This window comes from Calidris pugnax, unplaced genomic scaffold (genome assembly GCF_001431845.1).
Source record: "Calidris pugnax isolate Ruff unplaced genomic scaffold, ASM143184v1 scaffold4, whole genome shotgun sequence".
NCBI classification, from domain to species: domain Eukaryota; kingdom Metazoa; phylum Chordata; class Aves; order Charadriiformes; family Scolopacidae; genus Calidris; species Calidris pugnax.
In genome coordinates this window covers 1,825,570-1,845,256 of record NW_015090781.1, presented here as the reverse complement: position 1 = coordinate 1,845,256, position 19,687 = coordinate 1,825,570, and the positions used below count along the sequence as shown (strand labels likewise).

Sequence of the window (19,687 nt, the reverse complement as noted above, 5' to 3'; positions counted from 1 at the left end):
GAGCCACAAAACTGGATTTGCAGCCTGCAGTAAGAGGCTGAACAAGCACAATCCCTTTAGCTTATTAGGAGACTGAGAAGGGTTGCAATTCCAGCATGTAAGCTACCACGGCAAGAAATGACAAAGGACTAAAGGCTTTTTAATATAGAAGAGGAAGGGAGAGCCAGCTACCTTCACAAATACATGTTCTTTGCAGTCTGAGCAACAGGACCTGTATCCACACGCTCAGATCTACTGGCGTGCTTTAGCCAAACACCATCTTTTGGGCTCTGTGCAGAAATAACTGGACAAAAACAGATGCTGAGGCCAACCTGAGACGGCTGGGCAGCTAAAAAGGTCGAGGATTATTTGCGCTGCTCAAGCCCAGCTGGCAGGAGGCGGCCAGAGCAGAGGAAAGGGATTTTCTCAGCTCTCACGGAAAGGGGAAGGCACGGAGGTTAGCAGTAGCAGTTTTCCAGCCACTTTGAAGAAATTTGCAGCAAACTGTTCTGCCCCACAACCAGGCACAGCTGATATGAGAAAAGCAAGAGGCAGCATCAAAAACAGTTACAGGCAAATAGCAGACATTCCCGCCACGGCACAGAAGAGAGGAGAAGATGCTGCCAAGAGGGAGACTCCACGAGGAAGCTGGTTGTAGCAAAGGACTTTTCACCGTCTGTGGCTTCTCCCTTTGGCCAACCCCACGACTCAGCCCGTCTGCCAGGTGGGCACAGGACACTGCCCTGTGCCCCAGCACTGCTCCTGGCAGCCCCCAAGCGAGCTCCACGCTGGGGAGAGGGCTCCAGCCCAGGCTGCTGCAGGCGTGAGCCCTGTGGGGCACAGCAGGACCCATTGCAGGCAGAGCACAAGGGACAGGGTGCACACTGCTTTTAGGGGAAGGAAAGGATGAATCTGGGCTAGGTAGGAACAGTAGGTATTTATCAATATAGAGAATTCATTACATGTTATTTGCCTCACACACACCCGCACACACACACACACACACACACCCCCTGTGCCAGGCAACCCAGCACCTTTCCTCCAGCACACACACACACACACACACACACCCTGTGCCACTCATAGGAGAGGTCCTCCATCCCTCTGATCATCCTCGTGGCCCTCCGCTGGACCCGTTCCAACAGAGAAGATGCTGCCAAGAGGGAGACTGCATGAGGAAGCTGGTTGTAGCAAAGGACTTTTCACCGTCTGTGGCTTCTCCCTTTGGCCAACCCCACGACTCAGCCTGTCTGCCAGGCGGGCACGGGACACAGCAGAGTGGCCTCACTGCCCTGTGCCCCAGCGCTGCTCCTGGCAGTCCCCAAGCGAGCTCCACGCTGGGGAGAGGGCTCCAGCCCAGGCTGCTGCAGGCGTGAGCCCTGTGGGGCACAGCAGGACCCATTGCAGGCAGAGCACAAGGGACAGGGTGCACACTGCTTTTAGGGGAAGGAAAGGATGAATCTGGGCTAGGTAGGAACAGTAGGTATTTATCAATATAGAGAATTCATTACATGTTATTTGCCTCACACACACCCGCACACACACACACACACACACACCCCCTGTGCCAGGCAACCCAGCACCTTTCCTCCAGGCACAGGAGGGCAGGGCTTGGGCCAAGAGTCCGTAATGCCACAGGGTGGCTTCCCACCAAGCCTCAAACAGACGCAGGCCACCTTCTGCAGAGGAGTGCCCCCTGCTCCACTCATGAAGCCCCCATTCCCTCGTGCCCAGAGGCCACATGGTGTTGTCCGTCCTTGGGCAGGGGCAGGCTGAGCACCTGAAGCTCCTCAGGGGCGCTGGGCCTTCAGACGGTTCCTGCGGCCGGCCTTGGCCCCGCGCTGGGCTCCCTTCATCAGGCCCTTGAACTGGCCCTGCATTTTCGCCCGCTTCCTGGGGGGAAGAAGGAGCAGGAGGCTGGGTTAGCATGGGCACTGGGCACACCTGATGCACAGGGATGCTCCGAGCTCCACAAGGAGCGGTGCAGAGCCTGGCAGGGAGTTCCCAGACCCACTCCCCCACCCCCCTCCACCGTAACAACGAAAAGCAGGATCAAACCCCTGTTTTGGCCCCGTTCCCCACCCCGTGCCATTCCCAGCCAGACTCACCTTCTGTTGAGTTTAGCTCTGTTCAGGGGGATATAGGCATAGGGGTCGAGCTGGCCCTTCTTCTTCACGTCGCCTTTGCCTTTCTGTGGGAAAGAGTGACACAGGAGAAGACGCAGCGTGAGGGGAGATGCATGTGTCTTCTTCTGGTGCAACCCTGGCACCCGGCCACCCCAAAGTCCATGGTGTAGCGGGGTGCCAGCTGAGCACACGGCCCTTGGAGCTGATTTCCCACCCAGGTGATGCTACAGACACCCGCTTTGAGCAAAAACTGGCCACACCAGGACTCCAAAAAGGGCTGGAAATGTTCACAGGTCCTGAATGTTTGACAACTCCTCTCGGAGCAGAGATTTACCTTCTCAGCCTTAGCACTGCTGGAGCAGACCTTCAGCAAACACCCAGTGCTTTTTGCCCCCCAGCCCAGCAGCAATCCTGCCCCAGCAGAGCCCCAGGCATCTCCCCACCCATCTCCTGCCACCCCTCTGATCCCTCACCTTGGATCTGTACTCTGCACCGATGGCTGGCTCCTTGCCCAGCTGCCGGTGGATCCCAGAGCCTCCAGCTGGAAAACAAGGAATGTGTGTTGAAAAGGGGTCCTGGGGCTCCCCCTTCCCATTTCCTGTGCTAGAATGCAGCAGGGCTGGGGAACCTGTTCCTGGTTTTGCCTCCAGTCCTTGGGTGCGAGGAGAGCAGAGAAGGGTGACCATTTCCCACAAGCACAGATTTCTGCTCCAGCTGTCCTGGAGCACCCCAATAAGATGGGGGGTACGTGGTTCTGGCCCCCTGGGGAGCCCCAGACCGGGCACAGATGAAGGACTTACCTCTGTACTTAGGGTAGGTCCCAGCCTCAGCTTCCTCATCGTCTGGCTCCTCTCTGAACCGACGCTTCTGGCTTTTCTTCTGCAGAAGAAGGCAGTGGGGACCCTGCAGCTGGCTTGTCCTTACATTTCTGCCCTCCCACGGACCCCTGAGCTCCTGCTTCCTCCCACGGGGGGCCAGGGGCACATATACTGTCCCCAGCCAGCCTCTCACACCCCTCCAAGCGGCTGGCGCTTGCCTGGTGTCCCCACTGCCCCCTTGGGCAGAGCTGTGCGGCTGCTGTGGCACGGGCAGGGGTTTGGCACAGCTGAGTTCCCCCAGCATCTCCTCAGGACCACAAGCCCCATACTCACACTGCGGAGTCCCACATCTTGCAGCACATCTTCCATCTCCTCGTCTGTTCCTACGGTACAGGACAAGAGGGTCAGTGCAGGATGCAGGAGCAGGGTGCCCCTGCCAAACTGGCACTGGTGGCCATGCCCGCTTCCAGCCTCCTCCTGGTGATGGAGGGGGCTGCCTTCCCTGGGTGGCAGTGACCCAGAAAAGAGCCACTGGGTGTGACACGTAGCCACACCAACCCCTGCTGCTTCCACCCACATTTTCCCCAAGCTCCCACATACGGGTGGGCAGGAAGAAAACCATTAAGAATACCAGAGCAAGACTAGCATGGCCCTCCACCAGTCCAAGCAGTACCTTTGGCTTCATCATCGTCCACCTCATCCTCTTCTTCATGGATGATCAGGCGCCCATCCTCAGACACCTGGAAGTCATGGCTCACTCCTCTGGACCGCTTGGGGCCTGGCTTGGTGGCTGCTCACAAAGAGGTGGGGGTCAGGGATTGGGGAAGGACCCACTCCCAGGGGCAGCTGTACCCCCAGAGCCCCTGTGCATCACACCAGCTCCCGCCCCATCCATCCCACCCCAGCCACATCTGAAGCTCTGCTCCTTACCCAGCACCCGCTGGGACACGTTGGGGTCCAGGAAGTTGAGGGGCTCATCCTCTTCCCCTTCCTTCAGCCAGGCCTGTCCCTTCTGCCGGGCTTGCTTCCTCCTCTCCTTGCTCCGCTGCCGTTCCTCCTCTTCCTCCTCCTCATCCTCTGAGTCAGCCAGGATCTCCTCCATGCTGGTCAAGATGCAGAGAGGATGATGGAAACGGAACAAGCCCAGGGCCACAGACCCCAGCCTGCCCCACAGCGCCCAGCAGCCCTGGAGATGTCCCCACCAGCTGAGCAGAGCAGATTCACCACCAAGCTCTCTGTGAGGGCTGCTCCTTCTTCATCCCTGGCCCATCTTTACCTCTCTCCTCTGGGCTGTGCAGGTGGTGCCTCCTCTTCATCCGTATTTGCAGCTGCCTGCTTCAGGGCGCGCTGCTTGCGGCTTCGGGCTTCCGCCTTGCGGATGTTGACCAGCACCTTGTGGTACTCGGCCGGCAGCAGCCCCTTCACCAGCTCAAAGCTGAGGAGCACACAGAGAGTGGTCAGTGCCCAGTTCCCCCCACACCGCATCCCAGGGATCTCCCCTGCCACCCCAGCGTGTCTCCAGCACAACCCAGCAGCCCCCAGCTCACCCGAACTTGCGGATGAACCTGGTGAAGAGGTTTCGTAGCTTCATACGGAAATGGCGTCTCATGTCGTCTGAAAGGTTCCCAATGGCCTCCAGCTGCCAGGACAGAGACCCTCAAGACCAAAGCACCCCTGCCCTGGGCACCCAGCCTCCCACCCTTCCCTGCATGGCCATCTTGCTCACCCTGGTGCCGACTCCCCATGCCTGCCTCAGGCAGGGCCGTGGGGACATCTACCTGGCTTGGCAGGGCCAGGTCAGGGGGGTTCTCTGGCAGGACCACGCCAGAATTGAGGAGAGGGACCCTCTCCCCCTCACTCCTTCTCAGCCACCGAGAGCAGGGTTGTGCCCCTGGCTCCCGGACAGAAGAAGGGTGCAGCTGGAGATGCTCCCAGCTGCCCAAGGCAGCCCCAGCTCTGTCCCATCACCCTCCTTGGGGCACCCCACGTGGGATCTCACCATCGTCTGGACGTGCTTGGCCAGCAGCTTGGGGTCCACCAGCAGCAGTGTGACTTTGAGGAAGCCCAGGGCCGCCTTCACCACGTCCCGTGTGCGGGAGGCCAGCAGCAGGCAGATGTTCTGCAGGAGCTGCTCCACCACACTCAGCTCCAGATGATCTGTAACCGCGGCAGGGCTCAGCCACAGCCAGCCCCTTCCCAGCACCCACCTTTGCCGGGGGGTGCTGCTCCCGTCCCCCCACCCTCCTCGCTCACCTTTGAACTCGAAGAACAAGCGGGTCAATGCCAGGACTGTGCAGCTGATCATGGTGACGGAGCCCGTGAGCCCTGCGTAGATCAGGAGCAGGAACCGCTCCATGCCCTCTGCAGGAGGAGAACGACTCAGGCCTCACTCGCCCCCGGCTCAGCAGCACCCCTGGCCCGTTCCAGTGGGGTGTGGGACAGAGCTCTGATCCCTCTGGGGCCGGAGCAGCCGTGGGACTGAGCTAGCAGAGCAAGAGCTCACCTTGGGGTGTGGGCCCAAAGCGGATGAAGGCATGCCCCATCTCCACGAGCAACACGAAGGCGTTCTTGCGGGCCCCCACCGACACCTCCTTGGTGCAGAGGATCACCTGGAGGCACACGAGCACATCACAACCCCGTCGTCCCCCTGCCATGGCCAGAATCAGTTGGATCCCCCCAGGGACCACACTCACCTCCGGGACCAGGGCAGTGACAAAGGGCTCGTGCTCTGCGGAGAGCTGCTTCACGATGTGGAGCAGGCACTTCAGGCGGGGCTGTGGGAAGGAACAGCCCAGCGCTGGCACACCCAGGGACACACACCTGGCTGCCCACACCCTGTCCCCTCCTGGCAGGAGCTGAGCTCGGCCACCACAGCCCTTGCTCTCACCCTCTTGGCCGGGGACGCCGCGCTCTTGAGCGAGTCCAGGAGAGCTGTCTGCAGGTCCTGCAGGTGGGAGCGGATGAAGGCCTGGCAGGGGGCATGGGGAGCAGCACACACCTCCTCCAGCACACGGTACGCCTTCTTCTGCATGCTGCGTTCCTTGCTCTGCAGGGACAGCCAACACAGCCCCACCATCAGGGCAGCCCCTCGCCACAGCGTCTCAAGGGACCCCCACAGCACCCAACGCCACCCAGCAGGGACCTGTCCCTTATAGCAGCTGCTCAGCACCCCCGAGCGCGGGTCCAAGCTGGCAGCAAGCAGACAGTGCCCCCCTGCAGCCCTGTGCCTGTCGGGGCTGGGGGCCAGCTCACCTGGAGGGAAGGCTGGATGGTGCAGTACAGGGAAGCCAGGGACTGCTCATCAGCGTAGGGTGCCATTGCCACCACCAGGTCCAGGATGGAGAGTCTGCAGCAGAGAAGGACACTGCAGCACCACTAACACTGCCCAGCCAAGCTGGGACCCCCACTGCAAGTCTCACTGGCACATCCCACGTGGCACAGTATGAGTGCCTCGGAGGAAGCCAGCAGCTTTACCCATTAGGGTGTTACCTGGTAAACTCAGAGCTCTCAGGACTGGTCAGCTTCTCGCTGGCTTTCTGCAGGAACCCACACACCATCTGCAAGGCAGGCACACAGAGCAGGATCAGAACTGACTGAAGGGAGCGCTTTTACGAGAGTTTTTAATCCACCCAGCAAACACTTTGCCATAGGACTTTGTGAAGACCAGAAGCCCGACAGGTCCAGAAAGAGCTGGACAAATTCCTGAAGGGCTCATGCACAATGTGCCAGATGCAGTTGCAAGACTGGGAAATCCCAGACCTCTGGCTGGGAAGAGATCCCTCCTTGCGAGGGCAGGGAAGGGCTGCTCTCTTCCCAGCTTCTTTCTTCCTGTCCTCTCCAGTCAGGCACCCACCAGAACCCCATCAAACTGGGCCAAATGGGAGATTCTGGCCCCAGCCAGCACATCCTGCCCCACCACCCCCTCACCTGGGGATCGGTGACGGTCAAGTAAGCTCGGACAGTGTCCAGCACGGAGCGGCGCTGAGCACTGCTGCCCCCGTCCTCCTCGGACTGGCTGTACACGTTGAACAGGATGGGCAAGAAATTTTTGGCAAAGCGACCCACTTCTGCCCGCTCTGCATCTAGGAAGAGGATGACAAAGGGGTACGGGTCAGTATCTTCCCCCTCTGGGCCACTCCAGGGGACAAGGACCCACCAGGAGGATCTGTCCCCCCCCTTCAACCTGTCTCGCATCCTTTGTGGATGAGGGTGCGCAGGGCTTGACACACGGTGGGGCGCAGGTCCGGGCGCTCGCTGATGGCCATGCCCAGGGTGCGGGCCAGCCCCTTGAAGGACCCCAGCACATCTGTGGGGTGGGTGCAGAAGCCAGGCAGCAGGGTCCAGACCTGGAAGGCAAAGGATAAGGTGGGAGGCCATCACTCTTCACCCGAGTCACCACTCTCCAGCCTGGCACCACGGACATGCCACAGCAGGGCTCCTGGGCACTCCTTGTTACCTGCCACTGCAGTGTGTCGTAGATCTTGGCCTCCACGCTCTTCCCAGCCTGGGTAAATTCCGTGGCTGCAGAAGAGAAGGGGGAGATGAGCAGAGCAGCAGAGTTGGTAAAGCCCTGCTCCGTCCCAGGAAGGGGGAGATGAGCAGAGCAGCAGAGTTGGCAAAGCCCTGCTCCATCCCAGAGAAGGGGGAAAGAAAGAAAGAAGGGGGAAAGAAAGAAAGAAGGGGGAAAGAAAGAAAGAAGGGGGAAAGAAAGAAAGAAGGGGGAAAGAAAGGGGTCCCACAGAGCACCCTGGGGCTCCCAGGAGCCAGGACTGCACCTGCTGGGACCCTGCCGTGCCATCCCTCTCACCTCTGTTCTTCAGAGCAGCCAGCAGAGCAGCAGAGTTGGCAAAGCCCTGCTCCATCCCAGGGAAGGGGGAAAGAAAGAAGGGGGAAAGAAAGGGGTCCCACGGAGCACCCTGGGGCTCCCAGGAGCCCAGGACTGCACCTGCTGGGACCCCACCATGCCATTCTTCTCACCTCTGTTCTTCAGAGCAGCTGCCAAGGGCAAGAAGTAGCTGGTGAAGAAGCCCAGCCGTGCGCCCTGCACGTAGTCCCGCAGCACTGGCAGGAGCCAGCTGCGGGGGAAATCCAGTGTCTCCCTGGGGAGGGAAGGCAGAGGTCAGGGGAGAGGTGGCATCAGCCCCTGGGCACGGGGCACCTCCACCCAGCCCCAAAGCCAGGCACAGGGAAGCTTGGCAGAGCCAAACACCTCCACCACTGCATGGAGACTGAACAGGCTGCAAAATTGCCAGTATCACAGACAGACTGGGATCTGATCAGTTCCCAGTATGAAAACAGGGAGGAAATAGAGAAAATATGAGCCGAAAGGATAATGCTCCAGTAAGGGTGCTGGGGGTACCAGCTGCAAAATTGCCAGTATCACAGACAGACTAGGATCTGGTCAGTTCCCAGTATGAAAACAGGGGGGAAAGAGAGAAAATATGAGCTAAAAGGATAATGTTCCACTAAAGGTGCTGGGTCATTTACACTGGCTCATTGAGAGGTCAGAGAAGATGCAGATGAGAAAGGTACAAGAGGAAAATGGTTTCTCAGCTGGAGATCAGTGTCCTTTGCTGCTGGGAGCGGGTACAGACCCGCTGCCCCACGGCTGTACTCACTCCTTGCCATCGATCTCCAGGGGCACGGCTTCCAGCACCACCTCAGGGCCCATGGCACTCACGGCAGCCCCCACTGCCTGGTCCACTTCAGCCGTGTAGGGAAAGTGTGGGGAGAGACGTAGGTCACAGAGGGACCGGAGACACTGTGGGGACAGGGTAGGTCAGTCACAGAGGAGCCATGGAGGCAGGTCTGGCGTGTGTCACTCACTGTTCCTGCCCAGGGATGCCAGCTGCCCTGTGCGTCCCCGTGCCGAGTGCCAGAGCTACACACACCCTGCCCAGGCACAGGCAGGACAGCGGGCACCAGGACAGCCCTGCTGCACAGCCAGAGAGGGCAACGCAGCCCAGGCAGCAGCGCTGCCACCCCACCTGCCCCCGTGCATGAGCCTGACACCTCTGCGCCCGCCCGGCCTGGCTCACCTTCCTCATGATGGGGTGGCACTGCTTCCCACACCTCCTGAAGAAGACCTCCAGCACCCGCAGCACCTTGTCCCACGCCGCGTGGAAACGATACGTCAGGCCCTCCTCCACTGATCTAGGGAGGAGAGAGGAGATGGTCACGCTGGCAGCGACCAGGACCGATCAGGGAGCGGGCAGAGGGTGCTCAGAGCTCAGCCAGCCCCTCGAGGACAGTGTCTCCCACACCACGGCTCCTCACCTGAACATCTTGCAGAGGTAGCTGGCAGGGGCTGGGGCAGATGCAGAGACGGTGCCCAGGTCATCCATGTGGGGAGCAACGCACTCGGTCAGGAGTATCTGTGAGGACAAATAGGGAAAATAAGGCAGCAGTGGGAAGTGGGAAGTGCCCGGAAAGCACAGAGGGGCACACTGCCCCCCAGTGGGCAGAGGGTGCTCAGAGCTCAGCCAGCCCCTCGAGGACAGTGTCTCCCACACCACGGCTCCTCACCTGAACATCTTGCAGAGGTAGCTGGCAGGGGCTGGGGCAGATGCAGAGACGGTGCCCAGGTCATCCATGTGGGGAGCAACGCACTCGGTCAGGAGTATCTGTGAGGACAAATAGGGAAAACCTCGGGGACAATGTGTCCCACACCACGGCTCCTCACCTGAACATCTTGCAGAGGTAGCTGGCAGGGGCTGGGGCAGATGCAGAGACGGTGCCCAGGTCATCCATGTGGGGAGCAATGCACTCGGTCAGGAGTATCTGCGAGGACAAATAGGGAAAATAAGGCAGCAGTGGGAAGTGGGAAGTGCCCGGAAAGCACAGAGGGGCACACTGCCCCCCAGCAAGCCCCAACCCCCCAGGCAGAGCCCCCTGAGAGGAGAAGGGCACCCAGGCACGGTACCTCCAGGGTCTGCGCTGCTGCTGACACCACCTGGGAGTGTGGGGAGAGGAAGCAGTTCATGGCGGCCGAGAAGAGCCGGGGCAGGTGAGCCCAGCACAGGTCCTTCTGCAGCCTGGAGAAGAGAGACTGGGTGAGTGAGAGAACAAGCAACTGCTTCTCCCCCTGCCCAGTTATAGAATCATATGGGGTTGGAAGGGACCTCTGGAGATCATCTCCTCCAACCCCCTGCCAGAGCAGGGCCACCCACAGCAGGTCCCACAGGAACGTCTCCAGGTGGGTTTGAATGTCTCCAGAGGAGACTCCACCACCTCTCTGGGCAGCCTCTACCAGGGCTCTGCCACCCTCACAGCAAACAAGTTCCTCCTCATGTTTAGGTGGAACTTCTTCTGCTCAAGTTTGTGCCCATTTCCTCTGTCCCTGGGCACCACTGAAAAAAGACTGGCCCCATCCTCCTGACACCCACCCTCGAAGTATTTATAAGTATTGATCAGATCCCCCCTCAGCCTTCTCTTCTCCAGACTAAAAAGCCCCAAGTCCCTCAGCCTGTCCTCATCACAGAGATGCTCCAGGCCCCTCATCATCTCTGTAGCCTCTGCTGTCCCCTCTCCAGCAGTTCCCTGTCCTTCTGGAACTGGGGAGCCCAGAACTGGACCCAGTGCTCCAGCTGGGGCCTCCCCAGGGCAGAGCAGAGGGGCAGGATGACCTCCCTCCACCTGCTGCTCACACTCTTCCTGATGCCCCCCAGGATGCCCTTGGCCTTCTTGGCCACCAGGGCCCATTGCTGGCTCATGGGCATCCTGTTGTCCACCAGGACTCCCAGGTCTTTCTCCTCAGAGCTGCTCTCCAGCAGGTCACCCCCAACCTGTGCTGGTGCAGGGGGTTATTCCTCCCCAGGTGCAGCACCCTGCACTTGCCCTTGTTGAATTTCACCAGGTTCCTCTCTGCCCAGCTCTCCAGCCTCTCCAGGTCTTGCTGGACAGCAGCACAGCCTTCTGGTGTGTCCGCCCCCTCTCCCAGTCATCAGCAAACCTGCTGAGGGCACATTCCACCCCTTCATCCAGGTCATGGCCCCTGCCCGCACCTGCCCAGGTTGGTGTGTGCCCGTTCCATGGTGGACAGCCAGGTCAGCAGCGGCTGCAGGTCACTCGTGCTGGGCACATAGTCGTAGAGGGCCTGGGGAGGCAGAGGGTGGGTAAGTGGGCACTGCAGCACCGCCAGCCCCATCGCTCGCCGTGCTGGCACCCCACACTCACGGTGACGATCTGGGCGTTCAGCTCAGCCGGCAGGCAGGTCACGTTGGCCTGGGCACTGAAGAGGCTGTGGAAGGCTTGCATGGCACACGCCGTCACCAGCTGTGAAGGACATGGCATCAGGACGGGGGCTCCATGATGGGCAGCACCCCTTCACACCCTCTGCCCCCTGTCCCAACGCAGGCTCTGGCTGGGGAACCCCAGCGTTGCTACAACTACACTCTTTTCAGCCTTCCTCTCCCATGGCAGGCAGGGCAGCAAGACCAGCTCCTCCGGGCTCCTCTGCATTTCCAGGCTCCCAGCCAGCAGCTGAGGGGGTTCAAGCCCTTCCAAAATGCAGCCAAGGGGGAAAGGGGCTGCCCTCGCCACCCCTGGCACTGGGACACTCACCACGTGGCTGAGAGTCATGACTCGGAGCAAGGTCTCACAGCAGGTCTTCACCACGGCTGCGGGGAAGCAGGGCAGCAGGTCCCGCAGCAGGGTGAGGATGTGGAGGGTGGTGGTGGCCTCCTTGGTGCCTGTGGGAGCAGAGCAGAGCAGTGCCTGAGCCCGTGTCACCCCATGGCAAAGCCCTGCCAGAGGCAAAGCCACCTGTGACAGCACTGGGACTGACCCATGGAGCTGGGGTGAACAACCCACGGCTTCTGGGAAGAGCAGAGCAACACACAGATGGCTGAGGACCCCCTAAAATGCTTTAGGTGCCCCACCAGCATCTCATACCCTCCCTAGAAATCCAAGGTACTGCACCCTCCCTCTTTCCCTTCAAGTCCCTATGAACTATCCCCTCTCTCCCATGAAGAGAGAGAGAATGAGAGCCAAGCCATGCGCCCCCCCCACACTCATATGAACTATCCCCTCTCTCCCATGAAGAGATGGAGAATGAGAGCCAAGCCATGCACCCCCCCTGCACTCAGCTGCAGACCCCTTGCTCCAGCACCCCATACCTCCGGCTTTTTCGATCTCCTGCACACAGAACTTAGCGGTGGAAGGTGCTGCGGGGTGATGCTCAGGGGCCATGTCTCCAAACATGAACTCGCTGCCCCTCAGGACGGAGCACACACCGTGCTGTGCTGCTTTCCTCACCTGGGAGAAGGAAACCCCGGCTGGGTAGGAGCCACAGAGCCCGGGACACACAGCCAGCCTCAGAAACGAGCCCCAAGGGCAACAGCATCCCTCGCCAGGGGAAGTGGAGCTCACCTTAGGCTTGGTATGAACACAGAAGCTCAGCAAGCCGTGATAGACCTGGAGGGTGACGGGGTAGCTCCAGGCTGCCAAGTCCTGCTTCCTCAGCAGTGTGGCCAGGCAAGAGAGGACCTACAAGGGAGCAGCAGGGCCGTTAGCATCACCCCTGTCTCACTGCAACAGCCTCAGGGCAAGCACCCAGCACCACCCCACAGCAGCAGGTCCCACCCAACTCCCACCAGACCCCTGGCCAGAGCTGGCACTGCCAGCTGCCTCTTGGCTACTCACCCATCGCAGGGCAGAGGTGGAGCTGTTGCAGGCCTGCGAGGAGACGATACCCATGAAGGCTTTTGAGGCATCTGAGAACTTTTTTATAAGCACAGGACTTGGGACTCTGTCAAGAAAAAGAGGTGCATCAGCAGCGTGAGGAGCAGGCAGCCAGCAAGCAGTCTTGCAGGGAACTGCATCCCCAGCCCACTCTGGTTGGGTCATCTCTCCAGCCTGGAAAGGGGGACAGTGCCAGCCCCTCTTCCAAGATGGGCCTGGGCTGCTCTCCCTACTCCTCTACCAGCCACTCACCGCTTTAGGACAAGGTTAAGCAGGTAGGCGACAGCAGCCAGCGACTCAGGGGACTCCACGGCCTCCAGCGTGGTCATCTGGGAACACAGGAGGGGTAAGTGAGGGGGAGTGGGGGTTTGCACCAGCCCTTCCTCATCCCCAGCACTTAGGGATGAGGGCAAAGAAACCAGGAGCAACGCAACACCTAAAGGACTGCAGGGCCTCAGCTACGAGCACAGCACCTTCCACCACCAACCGCCCCGAGAATCCACTCACGCTGCCAACAGAAGCTTCCTCCCACCACCAGCACTCACCAGTGTGGCGAAGTACTCCGTCTCGCTCTCCTTGCCCCCCCGGGAGCGGATCACCTCCGTCACCGCTGCCAGCACGGCGCAGATCTATGAGCGGGAAGTGGAGCAGGTCAGCACCCTCAGCCTGACAACTGAGGGGGGGGCACCCCTGCTGGACACCCACCCCCCAGCCCCGCTCCTGCCCGTACCTCTTTGTGAGCGGCGGAGTTGGACTCCCAGAAGCGCTGCACCTTGCTGAAGGTGACGTTGGTGCAGTCGCTCAGCCCGCTCAGGAAGGTGCCAGAGGACTTCTCCGTGGCAGCCTCCCCGGCGTCCTCCTCCTCCTCCATGCGGAGCCGAGCGCTGGCACTCGGCCGCTCCGCACGCGAGGGCCCCGACTGCAGCTCATTGTGCAGCTTCACCGCGTCCACCGTCAGGTTGCTCTTCTCTGTGGGGATGAGGAGGCACAGTCAGGACCTCAGAGCCACCTTGCTCTGCCACCCACCGCAAAAACCCCCCAACACCTCCCCTCCTTCCCAGACCAGCTCGGCTGAAGCTCATCTCCAGCACGTGGGACGTGGATGCTGCTTCCCCCCAACAGGAGAAGGTACAGCAATAAGTGGAGAGAGCTCCTAATTCCTGTGAAAATAAACCAGGGCACATTCCAGCCGCCTGCTCTGACAGGAGAGCATCACACCCTCACTAACACGCCCTCGCTTGTACCAGGGCTTTAATGCTGACGTGCTCCTGTGCTCTGCCCCATTTATCATAAAATGGTCAGAGTTGGAAGGGACCTTAAAGACCATTGAGTTCCAACCCCCTGCCCTGGGCAGGGACACCTCCCACCAGACCAGGTTGCTCCAAGCCCCATCCAGCCTGGCCTTGAACCCCTCCAGGGATGGGGCAGCCACAGCTTCTCTGGGCAATCTCTTCCAGGCTCTCACCACCCTCACAAGAAAGAATTTCTTTCTGGAATCTCATCTAAATCTCCCCTCTTTCAATTTAAAACCATTACCCCTCGTCCTATGGCTCCACTGCCTGATCAAGAGTCCCTCCCCATCTCTCCTGTAGCCCCTTCAGGTACTGGAAGGTGCAGGACCCTGCACTTGGCTTGGTTGAACTTCATGAGGTTTGCACAGTCCCACCTCTCCAGCCTGTCCAGGTCCCTCTGGATGGCAACCCTTCCTTCCAGCATGTTATCTTCTGCTTGGAGCCCTGGCAACCATATGGGCAGGGCACACGCTCGGTGTCCCTCTGTCCCCCCAGACACCAGCGTGGGGCGGGCTGTGCGAGGGCAGTGCCTGCTGCAGACACGTCTCTTCCTCTGCAGGACAGAGATCTCCCCTTCCAACAGGAGGGAGATTTGTCATCCCCATCACAAGGCCTGCCAAAGAGGCATGTGCCGCCTTCCTCTCCCTGCCGGACACCGCAGCAGCACCCACAGGCGCGGCCACCGGCTTTTGGGACCCGAAGACACGCCGTTAGGCCGCGGGCTCGGTTCTGCTCCCCGGTGCTGCCTCTGCCTCCTGGGGCCGCAGACAGCTCATGGTCGGCGGCTCCAGGCCCTCCTGTCCCCAAAGGCTCTCCCCGCAGCCCCCACCGGGCACAGACAGGGAGCCGCCCGTACCGGGGACCGCCGCCCGTACCGGGGACCGCCGCCCTCCCTCCCGCCCGCCTCCCCGCTCTCACCCGCCGGCCGGCTGTAGAAGCGGCTGCGCGCTGCCAGGCGGTGCTGGCGGGTCTCCGGGTTGCTGTCGCTGCTGTGGCCCTTCCGCCACCGCTTCAGCTTGGCGGCGGCCCCCGAGCGGAGCCGCCCGCTCCGCGCCATGCTGGAACCGGCTCCACGTGCCGCACCCCCACAGCTCACTGCCATTTCCGCTTCCGGCGCCCGCCGCCATCTTGAGTGAGGGCACGGCTGCCCTCACAGGGCCCTCCGCCTACCGGCGGGGCGGGGGGGGAGCGAGGGCGGGGAAGCTAAGCAGGGTCGCGCCCGGTTGGGGCTTGGATGGAAGACCTGAGGGGCTTAGAGGCTGCTGTCAGCAAGAGCGGCTGCCCGACACCCCATACAGGGGGGAGAAGGCACGGGGGGCGCCGCACCCGTACGGAATGGCTAGAATGGCGTATGCATGAGAGAGCGCGCGAGCCCCGGCCTCCCCTCAGCTCCGCTCCGCCGCCATGGCCGCATACCGCCTCGTCCTCGTCCGCCACGGCGAGAGCGCCTGGAACCTGGAGAACCGCTTCAGCGGTTGGTACGATGCCGATCTCAGCCCTGCCGGTCAGCAGGAGGCGCGGCGCGGCGGCGAGGCCCTACGAGGTACCGGTTACCGGTGCGGGGGGGGAGGGGGGGTGTGAGGGTGGGGTGCGGCCTAGTGCGGCCGCCTCGGGCCTGAGCAGGTCACTTTGGGGCCCTTTGGGGCCCTTTGGGGCTGGGTGGTGGTCTCTGGTACCGACGGGAGAGCCTCTGGTACCTGGCGGGGGGGGATGGGGGGAGCGGTTCTCCGGTACCGGTCGGGTCCCCGCTGTTCCAGGCCCCCCCCTTAGGTCGGGCCGGCAGCGGCGGGGACGCTACCGGTACCGGCACAGGGCCGCCGCCGCCCTTGGCCCCTCACCGGTTGCGTAAGAGCCGGCGTTCACCTCCCCGGTGTTCCTCCCCCTCGTCTTTTTTTTCAGACGCCGGCTACGAGTTCGATATTTGCTTCACCTCGGTACAGAAACGGGCCATCCGTACCCTCTGGACCGTTCTGGATGCTATCGATCAGATGTGGTTACCCGTTATCCGAACCTGGCGCCTGAACGAGAGGCACTACGGGGCTCTCACCGGTTTGAATAAGGCCGAGACGGCGGCAAAGCACGGCGAGGCGCAGGTGAAGATCTGGAGGCGCTCGTACGACATCCCCCCACCGCCCATGCAGTCCGATCACCCCTTCTACAGCACCATCAGCAAGGTAAGGCCCATTGGTCTTCAGCCATTTTACTGGGAGGCTCCCGAAAGTCACCTTAGATCCCTGCAGTGTGGTCTGGGCTCCTCTGTGTGGTCTGGTTTCCTGTGCATGGTCTCCTCTGCAGCAGCCAGTGCCGTGATGTGTGGTGCTGGCTGGCACTGGGCTAAGTTTGTCTTTCTCTCTCCCTGGGGAGTTGAACCCCTGAGCGCTGCAGGGACAGATTCAAAGCCAGGGGAAGGGAGGTGGACATGGGATGGGACGGGATGGGACAACACCTCTGTTAATCATTAGTCCCATGACCTGTGCATGGATGTTTGCTCTGGTCTCTTCATCCAGAGCAAGCAACGTGTGGCTTTCCCCAGGAGGGGCTCACAGCCACAACTGTGGCTGATTGCAGCCTCAAACCTCAAAGGTGCTTCCTTGCTTCCAACCTCAACTTTGCCTACACGTACCAGGTCCCCAGGCAGAGAATTTGGGAGGGTGAGGGGGATGAAGGCCCCACTTCTGCCTTCCCACTGCGTTTGGCTGCTGTGTGAAGGTGGTTGTTCCCCCAGGACCGTCGCTATGCTGACCTGACGGAGGACCAGCTGCCGACGTGCGAGAGCCTGAAGGACACCATCGCCCGGGCTCTGCCCTTCTGGAACGAGGAAATCGTCCCTCAGATCAAAGAGGGAAAGAGAGTCCTTATCGCTGCCCACGGCAACAGCCTGCGCGGGATCGTCAAGCACCTGGAAGGTACGTGCTGGGGGTGTTGTGGGGGTGTTGTGGGGGTCTCCCCGCTGCCCCAGCTGGTGCTGTGTGAGCAGGGCCACAAGTGACAGCACCTCTGTGTTTGCAGGCATGTCAGAAGAGGCCATCATGGAGCTGAACCTGCCCACCGGCATCCCCATCGTCTACGAGCTGGACAAGAACCTGAAACCCGTCAAGCCCATGCAGTTCCTGGGGGATGAGGAGACGGTGCGCAAGGCCATGGAGGCCGTGGCTGCTCAGGGCAAGGTCAAGAAGTGAGGGCGGGCAGCAGGCTAGCACGTAGTAGAGCCCCCCGCTGTCCCCCACCCCTCTGTGCACATCCCCCCACAGCCGTAGGAACTTGGAGCTGCGGAGCTGGAGCAGCTCCTCAGGATTAGGCCCGTTCCCTCGGGACCAGGCTCCCCTCTGCAGACAGCCTGGGGGCGAGGGGCCGAGCGCGGAGGTTTGGTGTGAAGGGGAGCCCTGGCTCTGCCGGGCAGCGCCCACACACCTCTCCGTGCCAAGATCCCAGTCCTTGGGCCCCGTCTGCAGGGGGACGCGTCGAGCGATCCCTTGCCGTACCAGGCTCCTCCTTTGCTTTGCTTCCCCGGCAGCTCTCGTCACCCCGTTACTGTAGTTTTTGTTGCTTGATTTAGTCATCTCGGGAGCAGCGGGATGAGCGCGAGACAGGCGGTGATGAAGATGGGTACCCCCTGCCCTCGGGGTGCGTGGCACAGGGACTGGGATGCGTGGCTGCTGAGAGGGTTGTATTTTGGTGCATGCAGTACAGCACCCAGGGGTGGCACCCGTCACTCTGGACCTAGCTCTGCTTTAACTTATTGCCTTTGGACAAGGGCAAGGGAGGGAGCCTGGTGTCTGGAGGCCCGTGTCCGCCACGTACTTCCCCCAGCAAAGTCCATCCTGGTCCTGCTGGAGAAGCAGGTGCCGCTGTGCCCTATCCCCCTGTCGCTGTGGCCTCCCCCTCCGCCGGCGCCGCGAGCCTGGGCTTGCACGGGGTCAGTGTTAACTGTTCAACCATAGCAGCTGTCTTGTTCCGGTTCAATAAAGAGTCATGCGCAATAACCAGGTGCCTGCGCTTTCCTCCGCCGTGTGCCCCGGGGCTGCGCCTCCCTCGGGCCCCGTCACACGCCTGTGAGGCAGCAGCGGCCACCGGGCACAGTTGTGGGGAAGAAGAGGTGTTCTTGGGGGAGCAAAGCACGGCTTTGTGGGGGTGACACCCTGCCATTGGAGCAGGGCAGGGGAGGTGTTCTTGGGGGAGCAAAGCACGGCTCCCCAGTCACTGCTGTTGGAGCAGGGCAGTGATGGTGCCTCTGGACTGGGCACTGGTGAGGCCTCACCTCCAGGGCTGGGTTCAGTTCTGGGCCCCTCACCACAGGAAGGACATTGAGGGGCTGGAGCGTGTCCAGAGGAGAGCCACCAAGCTGGGGAGGGGTCTGGAGAACAAGTCACACGAGGAGAGGCTGAGGGAACTGGGCATGTTGAGTTTGGAGAAGAGGAGGCTGAGGGGAGACCTCATTGCCCTCTACAGCTCCCTGAAAGGAGGGTGTGGAGAGGTGGGGGTTGGCCTCTTCTCCCAAGGGAATAATGCCAGGAGCAGAGGAAATGGTCTGAAGTTGGGGCAGGGGAGGTTTAGATGAGATATTGGGAAGAATGACTTTGCTGAGAGGGTGGTCAGGCACTGGAACAGCCTGCCCAGGGAGGTGGTGGAGTCACCATCCCTGGAGGGATTTAAGAACCGTGTAGATGTGGCACTTCAGGGCGTGCTCTAGTGCCCGAGATTGTGGGGTGGGGTGATGGGGTGTTGGTTTTTTTGGTTTGGTGGTGTGTGGTGGTGTTTTTTTTTGTTTTTAATGGTTGGACTCAATCTCGAAGGTCCCTTCCAACCATGAAGATTCTGTGATTGGAAAGGCTCTGGGTGGGGCAGGCCCTTGTCTCCAGAGGTGGGCAGGGCACGTGTGGCTGAGGAGATGGGGCGCCCCGGGGTTGAGCACTGGTTATCAGTGCAGGGAGCCGGTTATCGGTGCAGGGAGCCGTGCCTTCCCCCGCAGCTGTGGGGGAACCAGCACCACCCAGCCACAACCCAGCGCTCTGGGGGGCTGCTCTCGCTGTGGCAAAGCCGCTGGGATGTTCCCCTTTCCAACACGTGCTTCCTCCCAGCTGCAGCGCTGGGGAAACCGTTCCCCCCTCCCACAGCCCCACAATGGGAGCCAGACCCTGGGGGGCAGCCCCGGCCACCCCCCCGGGCTATAACCCAGCGGAGCACACAGCTCTCAAAATATATTTTATTATCCACAGAGAAAATCCATCCTGCTGGCAAAGGGCCTGTCAGGCTGCTCCGGCCTCTTGCACGCATGGAGGAGGAGGAGGAGGCTGGAGCCCCAGGGCTGCTCTGGCCCCCCAGCCCCAGCAGCCCCTCGCCCCACAGGGCCCCCTGCTATGTCTGGAGGAACTGGGGCTGCACGCGGGCCACCTTACGGAAGTCCTTGGTGTGTGTCCGTGGGCACTGCATCTCACACCAGCTGATGGGCACCATCTGCACCCCTGGGGGACACCACCCGTCAGGGGGGTCCCTCCCTTCCCGAAATCCCATTTCTCCCCACGGAAAGGGAGGAAGCAGACCCCCCCTGAGCCCTACCTGCCTCGCTGCGTGCCACCACCACCCCCAGCTCGTTCTCCGCCGTGCTCAGCAGGTAGTTGGACTGCGCGTCCCCCAGCGAGATCTGGGCGGAGGGGGGGTTAAGGGAAAAGTGTCCTGGAGGGAGGGGACTTGAGCTAAACCCCCAGCCCTCCCAGCACCAGGGGAAAGGATACGACTTTGGCCAGGACTATGTCACCGGGACGGAAGCTCTTGTACACTTCTACCTGCAAAA

At 61.2% G+C, this 19,687-nt stretch overlaps 2 protein-coding genes across 4 annotated transcripts; one reads left to right on the top strand and one right to left on the bottom strand.

Annotated features, from left to right (window-relative positions):
- Window positions 1-14,982, bottom strand: RRP12 (ribosomal RNA processing 12 homolog). Of its 3 annotated transcripts, XR_001413859.1 has the most exons (35): window positions 14,815-14,982; window positions 13,335-13,573; window positions 13,150-13,233; window positions 12,857-12,933; window positions 12,566-12,671; window positions 12,293-12,409; window positions 12,040-12,178; window positions 11,486-11,613; window positions 11,099-11,197; window positions 10,927-11,018; window positions 9,846-9,957; window positions 9,606-9,703; window positions 8,962-9,076; window positions 8,542-8,684; window positions 7,901-8,022; window positions 7,380-7,444; window positions 7,107-7,269; window positions 6,851-7,005; window positions 6,413-6,480; window positions 6,176-6,269; window positions 5,811-5,969; window positions 5,617-5,697; window positions 5,427-5,532; window positions 5,177-5,284; window positions 4,923-5,080; window positions 4,471-4,562; window positions 4,200-4,358; window positions 3,854-4,026; window positions 3,597-3,713; window positions 3,257-3,306; window positions 2,906-2,984; window positions 2,579-2,646; window positions 2,088-2,170; window positions 1,563-1,872; window positions 1-1,013 (listed from the first exon to the last, which is right to left on the bottom strand). XR_001413859.1 is itself a non-coding variant. In XM_014959071.1 (34 exons), exons 1-34 carry the CDS (start codon window positions 14,951-14,953, stop codon window positions 1,770-1,772), a joined length of 3,891 nt encoding a protein of 1,296 aa, XP_014814557.1. In that variant the 5' UTR covers window positions 14,954-14,982; the 3' UTR covers window positions 1,447-1,769. The 3 variants fall into 3 exon arrangements, 2 of the variants coding, with proteins under 2 accessions (XP_014814557.1, XP_014814568.1); XM_014959071.1 differs by lacking the exon at window positions 1-1,013 and having other exon boundaries at window positions 1,447-1,872; XM_014959082.1 differs by lacking the exons at window positions 1-1,013; window positions 9,606-9,703 and adding an exon at window positions 9,449-9,546 and having other exon boundaries at window positions 1,447-1,872.
- A 275-nt stretch (window positions 14,983-15,257) lies between these two features.
- On the top strand, window positions 15,258-17,879 carry PGAM1 (phosphoglycerate mutase 1). The gene is made up of 4 exons (XM_014959093.1): window positions 15,258-15,439; window positions 15,796-16,070; window positions 16,622-16,802; window positions 16,906-17,879. Exons 1-4 carry the CDS (start codon window positions 15,301-15,303, stop codon window positions 17,073-17,075), a joined length of 765 nt encoding a protein of 254 aa, XP_014814579.1. The 5' UTR covers window positions 15,258-15,300; the 3' UTR covers window positions 17,076-17,879.
- The last annotated feature ends 1,808 nt before the right edge of the window (window positions 17,880-19,687 follow it).

Coding starts and splice junctions, on each gene's coding strand:
- RRP12 (XM_014959071.1), bottom strand. CDS start 14,953: ATGGCGCGGAGCGGGCGGCTCCGCTCGGGGGCCGCCGCCAAGCTGAAG. Junction 7,445..7,900: donor AGCTGCTCTGAAGAACAGAG/GTGAGAAGAATG, acceptor TCTCTTCTGCAG/CCACGGAATTTACCCAGGCT. Junction 7,006..7,106: donor CCACAAAGGATGCGAGACAG/GTTGAAGGGGGG, acceptor TCCTCTTCCTAG/ATGCAGAGCGGGCAGAAGTG.
- PGAM1 (XM_014959093.1), top strand. CDS start 15,301: ATGGCCGCATACCGCCTCGTCCTCGTCCGCCACGGCGAGAGCGCCTGG. Junction 15,440..15,795: donor CGGCGGCGAGGCCCTACGAG/GTACCGGTTACC, acceptor CTTTTTTTTCAG/ACGCCGGCTACGAGTTCGAT. Junction 16,803..16,905: donor GATCGTCAAGCACCTGGAAG/GTACGTGCTGGG, acceptor CTGTGTTTGCAG/GCATGTCAGAAGAGGCCATC.